General features: G+C 36.1%; 2 protein-coding genes across 2 annotated transcripts; one reads left to right on the top strand and one right to left on the bottom strand.

The window, feature by feature from the left end:
- The first annotated feature begins 2,623 nt into the window (after window positions 1-2,623).
- On the top strand, window positions 2,624-4,443 carry LOC119070616. Its single transcript, XM_037175044.1, has 5 exons — window positions 2,624-2,780; window positions 2,842-2,916; window positions 3,680-3,914; window positions 3,982-4,147; window positions 4,213-4,443. The coding sequence occupies exons 2-5, from the start codon at window positions 2,893-2,895 to the stop codon at window positions 4,379-4,381; spliced, it is 594 nt and encodes a 197-aa protein (XP_037030939.1). The 5' UTR covers window positions 2,624-2,780; window positions 2,842-2,892; the 3' UTR covers window positions 4,382-4,443.
- Window positions 4,444-6,039: 1,596 nt separating this feature from the next.
- On the bottom strand, window positions 6,040-7,774 carry LOC119070615. Its single transcript, XM_037175043.1, has 4 exons — window positions 7,344-7,774; window positions 6,974-7,254; window positions 6,719-6,905; window positions 6,040-6,278 (listed from the first exon to the last, which is right to left on the bottom strand). The coding sequence occupies exons 1-4, from the start codon at window positions 7,445-7,447 to the stop codon at window positions 6,110-6,112; spliced, it is 741 nt and encodes a 246-aa protein (XP_037030938.1). The 5' UTR covers window positions 7,448-7,774; the 3' UTR covers window positions 6,040-6,109.
- Between the last annotated feature and the right edge of the window lie 5,710 nt (window positions 7,775-13,484).

Below are 13,484 nucleotides of genomic sequence, written 5' to 3' on the forward strand. Positions count from 1 at the left end.
GATTTTCTATCACTTTATCTGTCATGCAATGAGACTTGTGTAGTATTATCACATTTCGCAATGGGAAAAACCACAGCACTGCTTCTAGTATGAACTAGAAAATATTCGGAGGCTGATGAAGTATGGGTTAAAACATACAATACAAACAATCCTGAGCGGTCATTCTTGTCATTCCTGCTAGGAGCAGTGCTGTGGAAAAACTGTTCTTCTACGACTATTCGTTACCACACAAAATACAAATTCAGAATGGTGTCGAAAGAAGGTATTCTAATGAAAGTACCTATAATGAATGAGGGTTTTGGTTCTCCTATAATTTGAAATATCACAGACTAAGAAGAAAGCTTTCCTTTAATTCACCACAAAAATGATATCCGTCATAATTAATGTGGAGCTAATACTTTCATCGGACTTCCGTCTATGTTACTGTGTGAGACGTCTGATTGATGATATGCATCCAACCATTGTTACCTGGCAAGCTCTTGTTGAATGGAAAACAGAAGTGACGAATACATGTTGTTACTCACTGCACCCTTCGGGATATGAGTCGCAGTCGATGTGAGTGAAATTTAGACGTGAATTTGCTTCCGCTGGTTTACTCACACTAACAAAAGTTATTTTACGTCTTTATACGGGTGTAAAACTACATGCTCGATCGTGGTAGTGGTAAGCTTCTACACTGGCAAATTGTATATTATCGGGTAACAACTTTACAGGTAAGATTTTTACCTTATAGGTAAGTAACAGAAACCATGCCAGACAAGCACGTATGTAAGTTTTCAAGTAAAGGGATAAAAGTCCAAGAAATAAATCATTTTTTCTGCAACCTGTAACCCTCACACTTAACAAAATTAATGTCCCGAATAAGGACGAACTCTACTACTTCGGGAAATGTGGTCATATCGCAGAAATTTCGTGTCACAAAATTCTGACTTATGATGTGGAATCCACATTGTGGATATGAACAAAAACAAAAAAAGATTGATATCTGCTGCTTAGTCGAATATGAATGTAATTGGCGAAACAATATAGTTACAATTCACAATATAAACTCGAAATTCTTTCTCTTTTTTATGTGTGCCTGTTAGTCTTTGATGTCTTGTCGTTTATTTTCTTCGAAAATTGTCTTTTATGTGATAATCATCAACTAAATGTAATTGTAACGTACAGATGAACATAAAATTACTTATAATTCTTTACTTAAAAAACGTTTAATAAAACGCACTTTGAACCAAATTTGATGGCATAGGTATTATGTATTTTCAGGACTAGTAGATACCTTGCTCACATTTCCCATTACACCGGTTTTCTAGCCCCGTACGAAGTACAAAGGGGCTTATAGGATTACGATGCCGTGTGTAATTGATGGAATTGGAAGCAGACAGTAAGGGGAAAGTGTTTGCCTATGTTCATAGATGACGAATCCGCAATAAAAATTGTGTCTGTCAGTCTGTCTGTCACGTCGATATCTTGAGTAAATAAAATCCGATTAAAAAAAAAATCCTGAAAGATAGTCAAAGTAGTGAGGCTAAGTTCGAAGATGGGCATATTCAGATGGGTCAGCCCTTCGTGAGTTAGGGCCACCTAAGTGATTTAAGGTTTTTTGGTGATATCTATGGCAAAATAAACGATAGAAATGTAAATGACACGGCAAATGATAGGTATTGTCAATACCAATCCAGGAAAAATCGGGTGAGTGGACCGAGAGTTAGGGCCTTAGAAGTGAAAGGCTAATCGGCCCTATGTGTATTTTGCATATAAGTCGAGTAAATTTGATCCGTTTTTCCTAATTTTTGTTTCATTTAAAAGGTAGTCGAACACCAAATAGAATGTTGTTAAAAAAATTAAATTTGGGTCCTTGGACTAAGGCCGCTACTTAGGGCCCTATGTGTATTTTACATATAACTCGAGTACATTTCATCCGTTTTTCGTAATTTCTGTTTCATTTGGAAGGTAATCAAAGGCCGAATAGAATGTTGTTGTATCATTTGAAAGGAACATCGTACGGGGCTTCGTAATTGCGCTATGCGCAATTTCTAAGATGTACACATTTCATAATAATTTTACTTGAACTACATTAACGGGCGCAATAGGCTTACGGTCAAAGTAGGGTGACAGACGCACTATGGTCACGTACGCAATAGATATACGGGTTTGTACGGGGCTCAGTCGCAGCAAACGCTCCGACTGTTCGGATGGCTCGTTTTTCTATATTTTTAAAAATTTAGGTATTCCATCGCAAACAAATCAAAAGCTTGTTTTGGGGGCTCTATTGGCCTTTAGATCTAACCAGCATTCACTTTCACTTGACCGACTCGTATTTTCATCCGTTGTGCTTACTATTTTCATTCATGACATCGCGTTGTAATCGTGTCATGATTATTAAAATGAACCAAAAAAACGCCTTCAAACAAAACAAAAAATCATCAAACTGTAAAGTATGAAACTTGTAAACAATTTGTTCGTTTTCACTTCGAACGTGTGTAATGAGCATGAAAAACACTTACGACAACTCATTACTCGTTAAAGAAAAATGTTTAATAACAACAACATGATGGGTGATTAGAAGGAAGTATTCACTTTTATGTTCAGTGAGATTTTTAGTTCGCCAAAGTAACATGACAAGTCAAATTTTCTACATTTACGGGTTTTCCTTATTGCTTCTCAGTAATGTCTATGCGGTATATTGGAACGAGACCGAGTTTTTACGTGTTGACAGGCGAGATTCACGGCGAATTCGAAACAAATTAGTGACTTTCGATACGACAGATACGGACGTTGAGGTTCATTGTTCATGTATTTTGCGTATGTGATCGATCTGATACATAAATTGATCCATTTTAGTTGGCATTCCAATTCAATGTACCATTCATTGCTGTACCAGATGGTCGATCAATGGGTAACTTTAAGAACTCGGTCGTAAGTGTGGAACATTTTGAATATAATAGAACAAGTTAAATCATTCGTTCGTGCAAATACCGTTTTTGACGAATCTAGTTACATTTTTTGTGAAAAGGTTTTCCCACATTTTCTGATATTTTCTTTAATTTTCCCAAAAAAACATTGGAAAATTTTTGGAAAATGTGGGAAGTTTAGGAAAATATTTTCCCAAAAGTAGTCCCTCTGATCATACAGACCAAAGAGGGATCAATACTATTTATAATCTTACCTATTGCAGGTAACTTTGTCTCTAGGTAACCTACAATAGCTGCCACAGCTGTAGCTCTCCATACAAAATCTACAGTTGTAGCAGATAACATAAATTACCTGAAGACAAAGATACCTTCAACAGATAAGATTTTCAATTATCTTACGTCAGTGTTGCCCTCTAAGGTTACCAAAAAGCAACTTTAAAGATTTCGAATCATTACGGTTGCGTAAAATCAATACAAATTTTCGAGTGGGTGTTGCTTACCTACTATAAAGGTCACCAAAATAAGGTTTTTGATAATCTATTCATCTGGATCATGTTTTTATCTATTTGTACGGTATCACCATTGAATGAAAAACGTTGAAAAAGTCTGGTAGTCGAGTTTTCGTGTAGCAACAAGTTCCAAGCATCAAGGTAGCGAATAACAATATATGTAGCGTCGATTGAGATAACTCTAAAAATCTTCAACAACACTTGCAGCTCTAACCTATAGAACTGTAACAGAATAATAAAATTTGTAATTCACTACAGGCATCATTAGTCAATCTTAATCTAGGCTCGATTGCCCTAGCCGGTGTGATGATAGCATTTGGTTCACTAGCGTCACTTCTGTGGTCAATGTTTTTACCCAATTCGAAAACTAATTCACACGGAAACCACGGCACTAATACCTCAAATGCTACCTCTACGACTGATTCTGTAGAAGGTACCAGCAATACTGATGGTAATACCGCTACAAACGAGGCAAGACGAAAATCAGAGAGAGGTATAAAACATGCGAATCGAAAAGCTTCAAGTAAATTAATTAAATTAAAAAAATTAAATCGCCACAGCACACGAAAACAACAAATTTTTTGATTTGATTGATTTACTGGACGCAACTATCAACCCCACCGTATGTGTTCAGCAATACGTTTGTTCATTAAGAAAATTGTCAGCTAAAAATGTTGCGGATGGAAGTGCAGCAAGTGCAGATAAAATAATTGCCGGCATCTTTGAGTGACTGCCTTTAAAGATTTTGATTTCTAATCTGACAAAATCATTAACAAAAAACATTTTTTTAGGGCACGTTGGATATTAGACACAATTTCGGGAACAGCTATTCACGACGCTATACAACTGGGAGAATCGAGAAGCGACTGCGACAAACGGTTTAGTAAATGCGGTGTCGGAAGTATGCGACCGGAAGACCTGTTCACAATATTTTTAAAAATTTTAAGAGTTTTCGGCTAGTGCAGAAGAATATTTGGAACTAAACGGTCACTTTGTCTATTTAACCATGAAACGAAACGAGAATTCTGCAATAAATTAATTTATTAAATCAGACTGCAATGATTATTACGAAGCTGTTATAAAGATAAAAAAGTGTTGAAAATCTTACCTGTTGCAGGTAACTTTGTCTTCCGGTAATCTATGGTATCTACTATCTGTAACAGCTATTGTAGATTACATGGAGACAAAGTTACCTGCAACAGGTAAGATTTTGAACTCTTTTTTGGCAGAGTATCTCAATCCTTAGAACGTAAATGGTGAAATTTTCGATTTCTCATACCATTATCACTCCTAGCATATTTTTGAATCTTCACCTTGTTACAAATAACCTCTGGTACGACGTAATCTGATAAGATGTGAATCCTTGCAGATCCCTAACCAAAGCTCTCGCCTCAACTACCTACAGTATTAATAAGCGATAGGACTTAATTGTGGCCTTATGAAGAACTGATATGCACGTCGTCGCAAACTCGGCAATTAAATCGTCAATATCAACCTATCATCTATAATCTGTTACTTCTACTGATCTAGGTTTTAATTTACAAGAGACTGATATAAAATTCTATTACTTCATTTAGCTTTAACAAACATAATGATATATAAATGTATCTTAATTGGTGCTAAAAGTTTTCGTTTTTCTGGCCGTGTAAGGTTAACTGCTTATTTTTGTCGTCTATGTAAATCACAGATGTAGTCGTTTCTTGAGACAATTTGTTGTTTTTGAGTCTACAGGCTAAATCATAATGTTATACCTTGGGGTTTAATCTCGATGGAAACCTAAATTTAATCCATCTAGAAGGAAACAAATGTGACCTGACAAAATACCTATCATTTTCATCAGAAAAAAATAGAAAGGGCCTATTTTAAGGAAATTAAATTTCCAAAAATTCTCAAATTTTTCCATCACTTCATTTCATCTAAAAACACAACAGATTGCATCGTAAATGTTGTTTTTACTGCCTTTTTAGTTGTTTTTCATGTCTTTGAGCTTAACTGATTACTTCGGAATGAGATCTAACAGAAAACAAAATTTGGAAATTTTAAGAATTTCTGTGAAATTTTGGAAATTTTGGAAATTTTTGGAAATTAAATTCCTTTTCATTTCATTTTCATTTCATTTATTTTCACAATAATAAGACATAACAAGCGACCTGCGTAGCTCCAGTTTGTAAACAATTCTAAGGAGCTACTAAGAAGCTTCCTTAAAATAGGCCCTGGTATGGATAGGAGCTCGCCATTATTTTCCTGCAGAGGGGATTCAAAATTGAAACGTAGCAATAACAGTGTAAGGAATTGGTTTTTTTTTGAACTTACAGCAATCAGGTGATCTACTGCATCGACAACAGTCCCAATCTCATCTAGATTTGGATGTATTACTGTAAAACAAAGATCCTTCCCAGTCATCATTTAAGTCTTAGAAGCATTCCTGTCCCCAAAGAACCTTCCTGTCGCCACCAGTGTGACAGAATTTTCCAAGAGAATCGATATCTGAGAGTATCATAGAAGATTGCGTCCGTCTTAGTTCACTAATCTTAGGAGGAAGTGAACGGCGTTAATCCGTCAATGGCATTTCGAATGGAATAAAAGCAAATTTTAATTTTGAAAATATAATTAATTGAATGTTTTTATGCAAGTTTCGATTACAAAAATAATTAATAAAAAGGATGTGCCGCTTAATCTTCCATAAAATTATTGTCCATTTTTGGGTAACAATTTAGTGAGCATTTGCATCGACGATTGCTTGTCCAACGGGCATCCCGGATAGATGGTATCACAATCTCTGGCATCCATATTCTTTCCATTTTCCAGAGCTTCCTTAATAGCCGTACCGTCAAGCATGTATTCGACCAACGCGTTACTGCAATGTTTACAAAATTATTGGATGACACATCAGAGCATTATAAATCGATAAATATGACCGTTTATAACGACAAAAATCTAATTATAAAATCTGACTTTTTATTTCAATTTACTTTTGATTTATAATTAGAATTACACAGTCGATTTGTGTACCATTTGATGATAAACAAACCAATACATGAAAAAAGCATTAAACAATTGTGTGGGTGGTGGTTCGTAATACATATGGGATAGGATATGTAGCGTTGAATGTAAGAACTATTTTTAGCGTTTATCAATGAATGAACGCACTCAGCCAGTAATTACACCGGATGTGGATTTTAAAGAATTGACACATTTAACAGAGACAGATAATGGGCCAGAAACGTTATAAGTTCCGTACGCTTTGCAAGCTGTGATTTAAATTTTATTTCCATCAAAAGGAATTTCGAAACCTACCCAGTCAAAGTGTGAATGATTTGATCGGATTGATCGGCCGTTCCCATCGTCATATGATATTCGGCTGAACGTACATAAGTACAGACGGCCCGTTGAACGCAAGTTGTCGAATCGATATTATTTTTACCCAGAATGTCATCGATTTTAGTCAGCATTTCCGTAAGTCCACTAGGATCACCATCAACACCTAATACAATGGTTCCGCATGAAATACGTCATCTAAATTTTTGAATTCAATTTCCGTTTTATATTTACTTCTGTAATTTCCAGCACCACCGTAGCCACCATTGAATGCGCTTAAAAATTTCGGAACAATAAGTAGAGCACCGATTCCGATAAGTGCACCAATCACCACACCACCTAAATCAATTTTCAGTGGACTATAAACGCCAACTCCCGATCCAGAATACGGATATCCTTGGGATCCATATCCGGTTGTGAATCCTAAACGTTCAGCCCGGTCACTAACTGATGATGAATCAGCTTTTGTATCATTTTCCTTGTAATTCCGGCGCCATTGATTATTTGGATAGGTACTAATGGTTTAACAATATTTTGTTTTAGTTAATTTTCTGATTGAATCGAACACCAAAAAAAACCATTTTTTAACAAAAATAGAACTCACTTCTGTTCCTCATATTTGGGAACGGCTCCACAGGATTTACAAATTAAAATCACCACTAACAGGGCACCCAGTAATTTAAACAAATTCGCATTTAGCTTCACCATTTTCACTGCTTCTGAATTTATTTTCTTTTCGTTTTTGTTTGTCTGTTGGTTTTTCAATTTATTGCTCCGAGTTTCTTGTTCACTTTTCTTACCACAATAAAGCCACACCACTCACAAAACGAGAACTAACCAACATTTTGATGAAATTTTCAGTTTTATACGAAAATGTCGGTTACAATCCGTCAATTTTGAACAATGCATAATGGATGTATTGCGAATTACCTTCTGAATTTCAAGAAGCTTTTAACTTAATTGTCCGCACAAAATATTGCCATCATAATGGAAGTTACCCGATTATATGACTTCATTCCATTGTACAATAATCATTTGAAAAACTTTATACAACATAACAAACAATGGGTTGTGATTTTCGCCATCTTGTTTTTGGCAAAAATTGCATGTATGTAGAAAGACTAACAGATGACGCTAGGAGTAACTCTATGATAAATTTGAATATTTGTATGGAGGATGTGAGATTTTTCTGAATCTAAAAGTTTTGGAGTGCGGAAATCAAAGTTTTTGATTTTTCTTGTTAAAATTAAAATGTTTTCTGTCGTATAAAAATAGTTCCGCATGAAATTTCAAGAAAAAATAATTATTCACTGGAACTATTTTTAAACGATGCAGAACGTTTTATTTATAACGAGAAAAATCAAAAACCTCCATTTCCGTACTCCAAAATTTTTAAATTCAGAAAAATCTTACATCCTCCATACAAATATTCAAATTTATCATAGAGTTACTCGCAACGCCATCTGATTTCCCCTGATTTCCCCTCTCGTTGAACGAAACTATATCACAACCCATTTCGTGAAGCTTTGAGCGTGAAGAGATGATAATACACGTCTTGTATATGTCAATGCACCTTACATGTAAAATTTTATTTATTTATTTTTTTCATCACAATTACTGGAAGTGTCGCTTTACGAGTTTATCAATTTCACTTTCAAAATTACCAAACATTACGAAGTCTTCCACTTTAATAAAGTCATTTATACCACGATAGTTAAAACATCAACGACTCTCAACGCATAACAACAACACTGGTATCACCAGACAAGATAAACATTCAATTAAAGTTCAGAATTTTAACTTCTATGAGCTTGGAAAAATCACTTCAGAATTCGGGCTTTCAAAGCAAAGTTGGTACGCAGAAAGTAGTTTGTGACATGGGTAACCACACCCGGTGGGTATGGTTGTTTTTTTAAGTGAGTTTCTTGTTTGTGAAAATCGGCCAAGTATTAAAACAGCAAGATAAGGATACTAAAATTCAGAAGTTCGAGCAATAATGATGTTGAACTCTTGTGAGGCGGATACAATACGTAACGTGTGAAGAAGATCCGCTATATAAGATTTAAAATTCTTCCAAAAAAAGTTTACGTTTTTCGGGCCTTCCCAATGCTTTTTTTGCGTACATCGTCCGTTTTGGTACCCCAGTCCTGCTGATTTGGAACAGGAGATAATTGTACGTTTAACACGCAACTCGTGTGATCGTGGCTTGTGGTAATTCATATAAAATCGATGGACCGACAGTTGGTTCTATTAGAAACGTACCGTAACTCACGGTTCATAACAATCGATATTATTTTCTTTGAATGTAAAATTTCATGAGTAACTCACGGTCAGGTTTTTGCTACTGCAACTATCAGTCAAATACTTCCGAATAATTCCGACAAATCAAACGGTGAAAACATTCAGCAGTAGTTCAACTTCTTCAAATATTGTGTGAGAAATCTGAAGAAGTTGTTCCATTTTTGGGAAACCGCAAAGTACCATTTCTATACTAAATAATGAATCCAAATCTCCTGAAATCTTTTCGATGGGTTCACAATGTTTAACCAAATCCTAAGAACAATTTTTTTTAAACCGGTGGAGAGATCGGGGTTTTGAGTGGAATTTTCTGTGTGAATGAGTGTGTGTATTAGCGCTATGAACACGACGTGCATTAGATCTTGTCTAGGAGGATCAATGCCCGAAATTTCTGAAAAAGTTTTCGTCCATTTTTTTTTTAATTTTCATGAACCAATTGTGAAAATCACAAAATTCTATAAAACATTTGCATTTATACATGTCCATCGCGTATAAATCGTAGCCAAGTCGACTCATCTCCAATGGAGAATAGCCAAACATTTTGCATGAAAAAGTTACCGATTATGTGCTAAAATTATCAATGGCATTTTGTTGATGTTTAGTATGAGTGTGTTGATACTTCGGTGGAGAAAACTAGTAATTTTGTTTTTTTTTTAAATATAAACCGAATTGATATAGGAAACGATGAAGTTCTAGTTGAATAAAAACGCCAACCGATTCCATAAAATGAACAATTATTTATTTGATTCACAGTGATGTGAAATACAAGTGTTGTCCTTTCTACGTTTCGCCCACGACTAATTACATTTAACCTCGTTGTTTGAGAGAACGATGAGCATCATCGTTCGACATCTGATTGACATACTCGCCCTACCGATTATACGGTAACTCGTTCCCACACAACCCCCCTTAACAAAACATTTGCCCTCAAATGTTCAGATTTTCGGACTTTCGGCAATCCACTGCGCTTGATATACTGCCTCTCATGAACTCGGACCATCATTGATTCGCCCATCTTTGACTCGACCATCTTTGCCTCGACCATCTTTGACTCGACCATCTTTGACTCGACCATCTTTGACTCGACCATCTTTGACTCGACCATCGTTGATTCGACCATCATTGCTTCAACCATCATTGATTCGACCATCATTGATTCGACCATCATTGATTCGACCATCATTAATTCGACCATCATTGATTCGACCATCATTGATTCGACCATCATTAATTCGACCATCATTGATTCGACCATCATTGATTCGACCATCATTGATTCGACCATCATTGATTCGACCACTCTTGACTTCGATCCAAATTCGCTCGGTTTTATTTCAATTCGTAGCAGTTTAGCATTCCATTTCGCTGACACGCCTAATATTTGTCTAACAGTGCATGTACGTTCGATCCGTTTATTGCTCTTCTCACCCAATGTATGAAACACACTCGAACGATCGTCTGCTGTACTGATGTGTGTGCTGCGTCTATTGTCTCTGAACAAACCACGCGCTCGTGACAAAAGCCTTCTCGAAAGTTGTCCTTCGTATCTTTTTTCGTCTTTTCACTTTGCGTTGTATGAATTTTCAGGTACTATAACACTTTACTGTTCAATTCGTCCTTTTTATTTAGCATGGAGGCAACGTTTCCACCTAAATTCTTTACGTCTTTTGTTCAGCGTGAAAACACCGTTTCACCTGAACTCTTTGCACAAATTTTTGAGTCTGGCTTTACTTTCCGCAACGTAATTATGTTTTTCCGCTTTTCAACACTTATATTCCATACTGATCACTGGCCGGTTGAGCCCCCATATAGGAAACGATGAAGTTCTAGTTGAATAAAAACGCCAACCGATTCCATAAAATGAACAATTATTTATTTGATTCACAGTGATGTGAAATACAAGTGTTGTCCTTTCTACGTTTCGCCCACGACTAATTACATTTAACCTCGTTGTTTGAGAGAACGATGAGCATCATCGTTCGACATCTGATTGACATACTCGCCCTACCGATTATACGGTAACTCGTTCCCACATTGATGCTTCGATTTCGGTGAGAAAAATGCTTCGCTCTGGCCTCAAAACTTCGCTCTTGTTGAAATTTCCTATTTCTCCAAACTTTTTTTTTTTACGACAAAGGATTTCGAAGTTTCAGAGGAGGTGGCAAAATAGTCATTCACTGGTGTGTGTTTTGACATCAGATAGATAAAATCTTCTGAGGGATTCTTTTGAAAAACGACCTGCCGAAATCGGACGCATTTTCTAGTGGATTTTTTGATATGTGCCTAGATAGGTATTGGTCCCAGCCAAAACCACTTTCAAGAAAATTCGTCTAAGCTTGTCTGGCTAGTGAGAGGTGACCAAAAACCGAAAACATGCACCTTTCTTATGGAAATTTCTCGTAGGCCACGAAACATTAAATGTCGTGTGGGGTGTCATTAGAAAGGTAGTTGCATGTACTTTCGGGGCAGATTGGGTCTTGTTGGGTTTAAAATTCATCCACACTGAGTTATGTGTAGTTGAAAGTATGGGTAAAAAATGGATAATTTCGGCGAACTTCTAACGGTTTCCATACATCCGAAAAGCAACAGAAACCACATACATCGAAACATTGCCCATTCATGTTTGGTATTATTGGAAAGCGAAGACCAGTATCAAATGGGAAAAATAGTCTATTTGTGTTTCTGTTGCTTTTCGGATTCACGGGTACCGTTAGAAGTTCGCTGTAATTATCCATTTTTTACTCATACTTTCAACTGGTCATAACTTAGTGTGGATGAATTTTAAACCCAACAAGACCCAATCTGCCCCGAAAGTACATACAACTACCTTTCTAATGACACCCCACACGACCTTTAATGTTTCGTGGCCTACGAGAAATTTCCATAAGAAAGGTGCATGTTTTCGGTTTTTGGTCACCTCTCACTAGCCAGACAAGCTTAGACGAATTTTTTTGAAAGTTGTTTTGGCTTCTAGGGACCAATACCTATCTAGGCACATATCAAAAAATCCACTAGAAAATGCGTCCGATTTCGGCAGGTCGTTTTTCAAAAGAATCCCTCCTGTTTGTTGAAGTTATTGTGATTATATTTCTAATAAGTTGTGCATAGACAACACGAATTCGAGGTCTCAAAAATGTGCACTCGCGTTATCTAAGATATCTGGAAATTTTTGGAAAGAAATTTCGGTTATCTGTGAATTCGATGATATCTGAACGATGAAGCGGGAAATGTTAATAAATAGCAAGAAGCCACTTTTACGTTTTTGTTTGCCAGGAAAACGGATTTAGATACCGGGAAGAGAACATTTTTTGCAAACCCTGCTGTTTAATTAATTCTACTGACGACAATTTCAAGCATTTGTGCCTTACTTCCGACTTGTTGAATCCTAAAAGAGTTGCCAATTCGCTACGCTCTGGCCACAAACATCCTCGAAATTCAATTTCCAACGTTTTTCCGTCGTTTAACAAAAAAAACTATTGCGATCCATAGCCTAAGAAGTCGCTACCTACAGTAAGATTATTAAACTTTCCATTGCATAGTAGCGCTTCAAAAATAAGAATAGTGACGGAATGTTACGTAAGAAGACTGTGTAGCAAGACGGAATGCATCGTTGACTCATAGTCCGAAGGTCCTGAGTTCGTGTCAGACGAAAGACATTTTCATGCTTCAAGCTTTTTCAATCACTTACATCAATTGTTTTACGTATCAGTTTTGATCGGTTGATTTTGGGCACAAAACAGATGCGCAAGTACCCATTTCACTTAGTATGAGAAAGCATGTTAAAATAATAAACTGTTATTACTTCGTTGAAAATGGTGGAATCGAATGATATATCATTAATTGAATACGTAGGGTACGTTGTACATTGTACATCGAGCAGCACGCTTTATATACAGGTAAAAAATATCGGTCACTTCACTTTGAGATGCGGTGGATAAATATTTAGAATCATTAGAATAGGGCAACAAAAAGTTCATCAAAAGTAAAAACCGTTTTCCAAATAATTATTTTAACTTTTGTCAGATTTTATTAGTACGATTAAAAGAGATCCATATGAGTCGTAAAGATATTTTGTTTAATCAGTTTGTGTGAACAATTAGCACGGCAGAGTAAAATAAACCAGGCAGGAGCGGTTCATTTTTGAAATGTCAAATAAGGGACCTAATACACTGTATGAAAATGAACTCAAATGAACACTGACATAAATTGAACTAATTTTATTCGCAAAAAATAAAGCTACTAGATAATTCAGGTCCCTAGTCAAATCAAACGCTCGTGTTTGGTTAACTTTACTCTGCCGTGCCATTAGAGTTACTTTTCTACATCAAAATTATTGTGCTTTCCCATTTTCCAAAGAAAACATCTTCTTTATGATTCTAACACCCTATTTTATACCCAAATCCATCACAGATATTAACTGAACACATAAAACGTTTCTCAGTCAACA

This window comes from Bradysia coprophila (genome assembly GCF_014529535.1).
Source record: "Bradysia coprophila strain Holo2 chromosome X unlocalized genomic scaffold, BU_Bcop_v1 contig_98, whole genome shotgun sequence".
NCBI lineage: Eukaryota > Metazoa > Arthropoda > Insecta > Diptera > Sciaridae > Bradysia > Bradysia coprophila.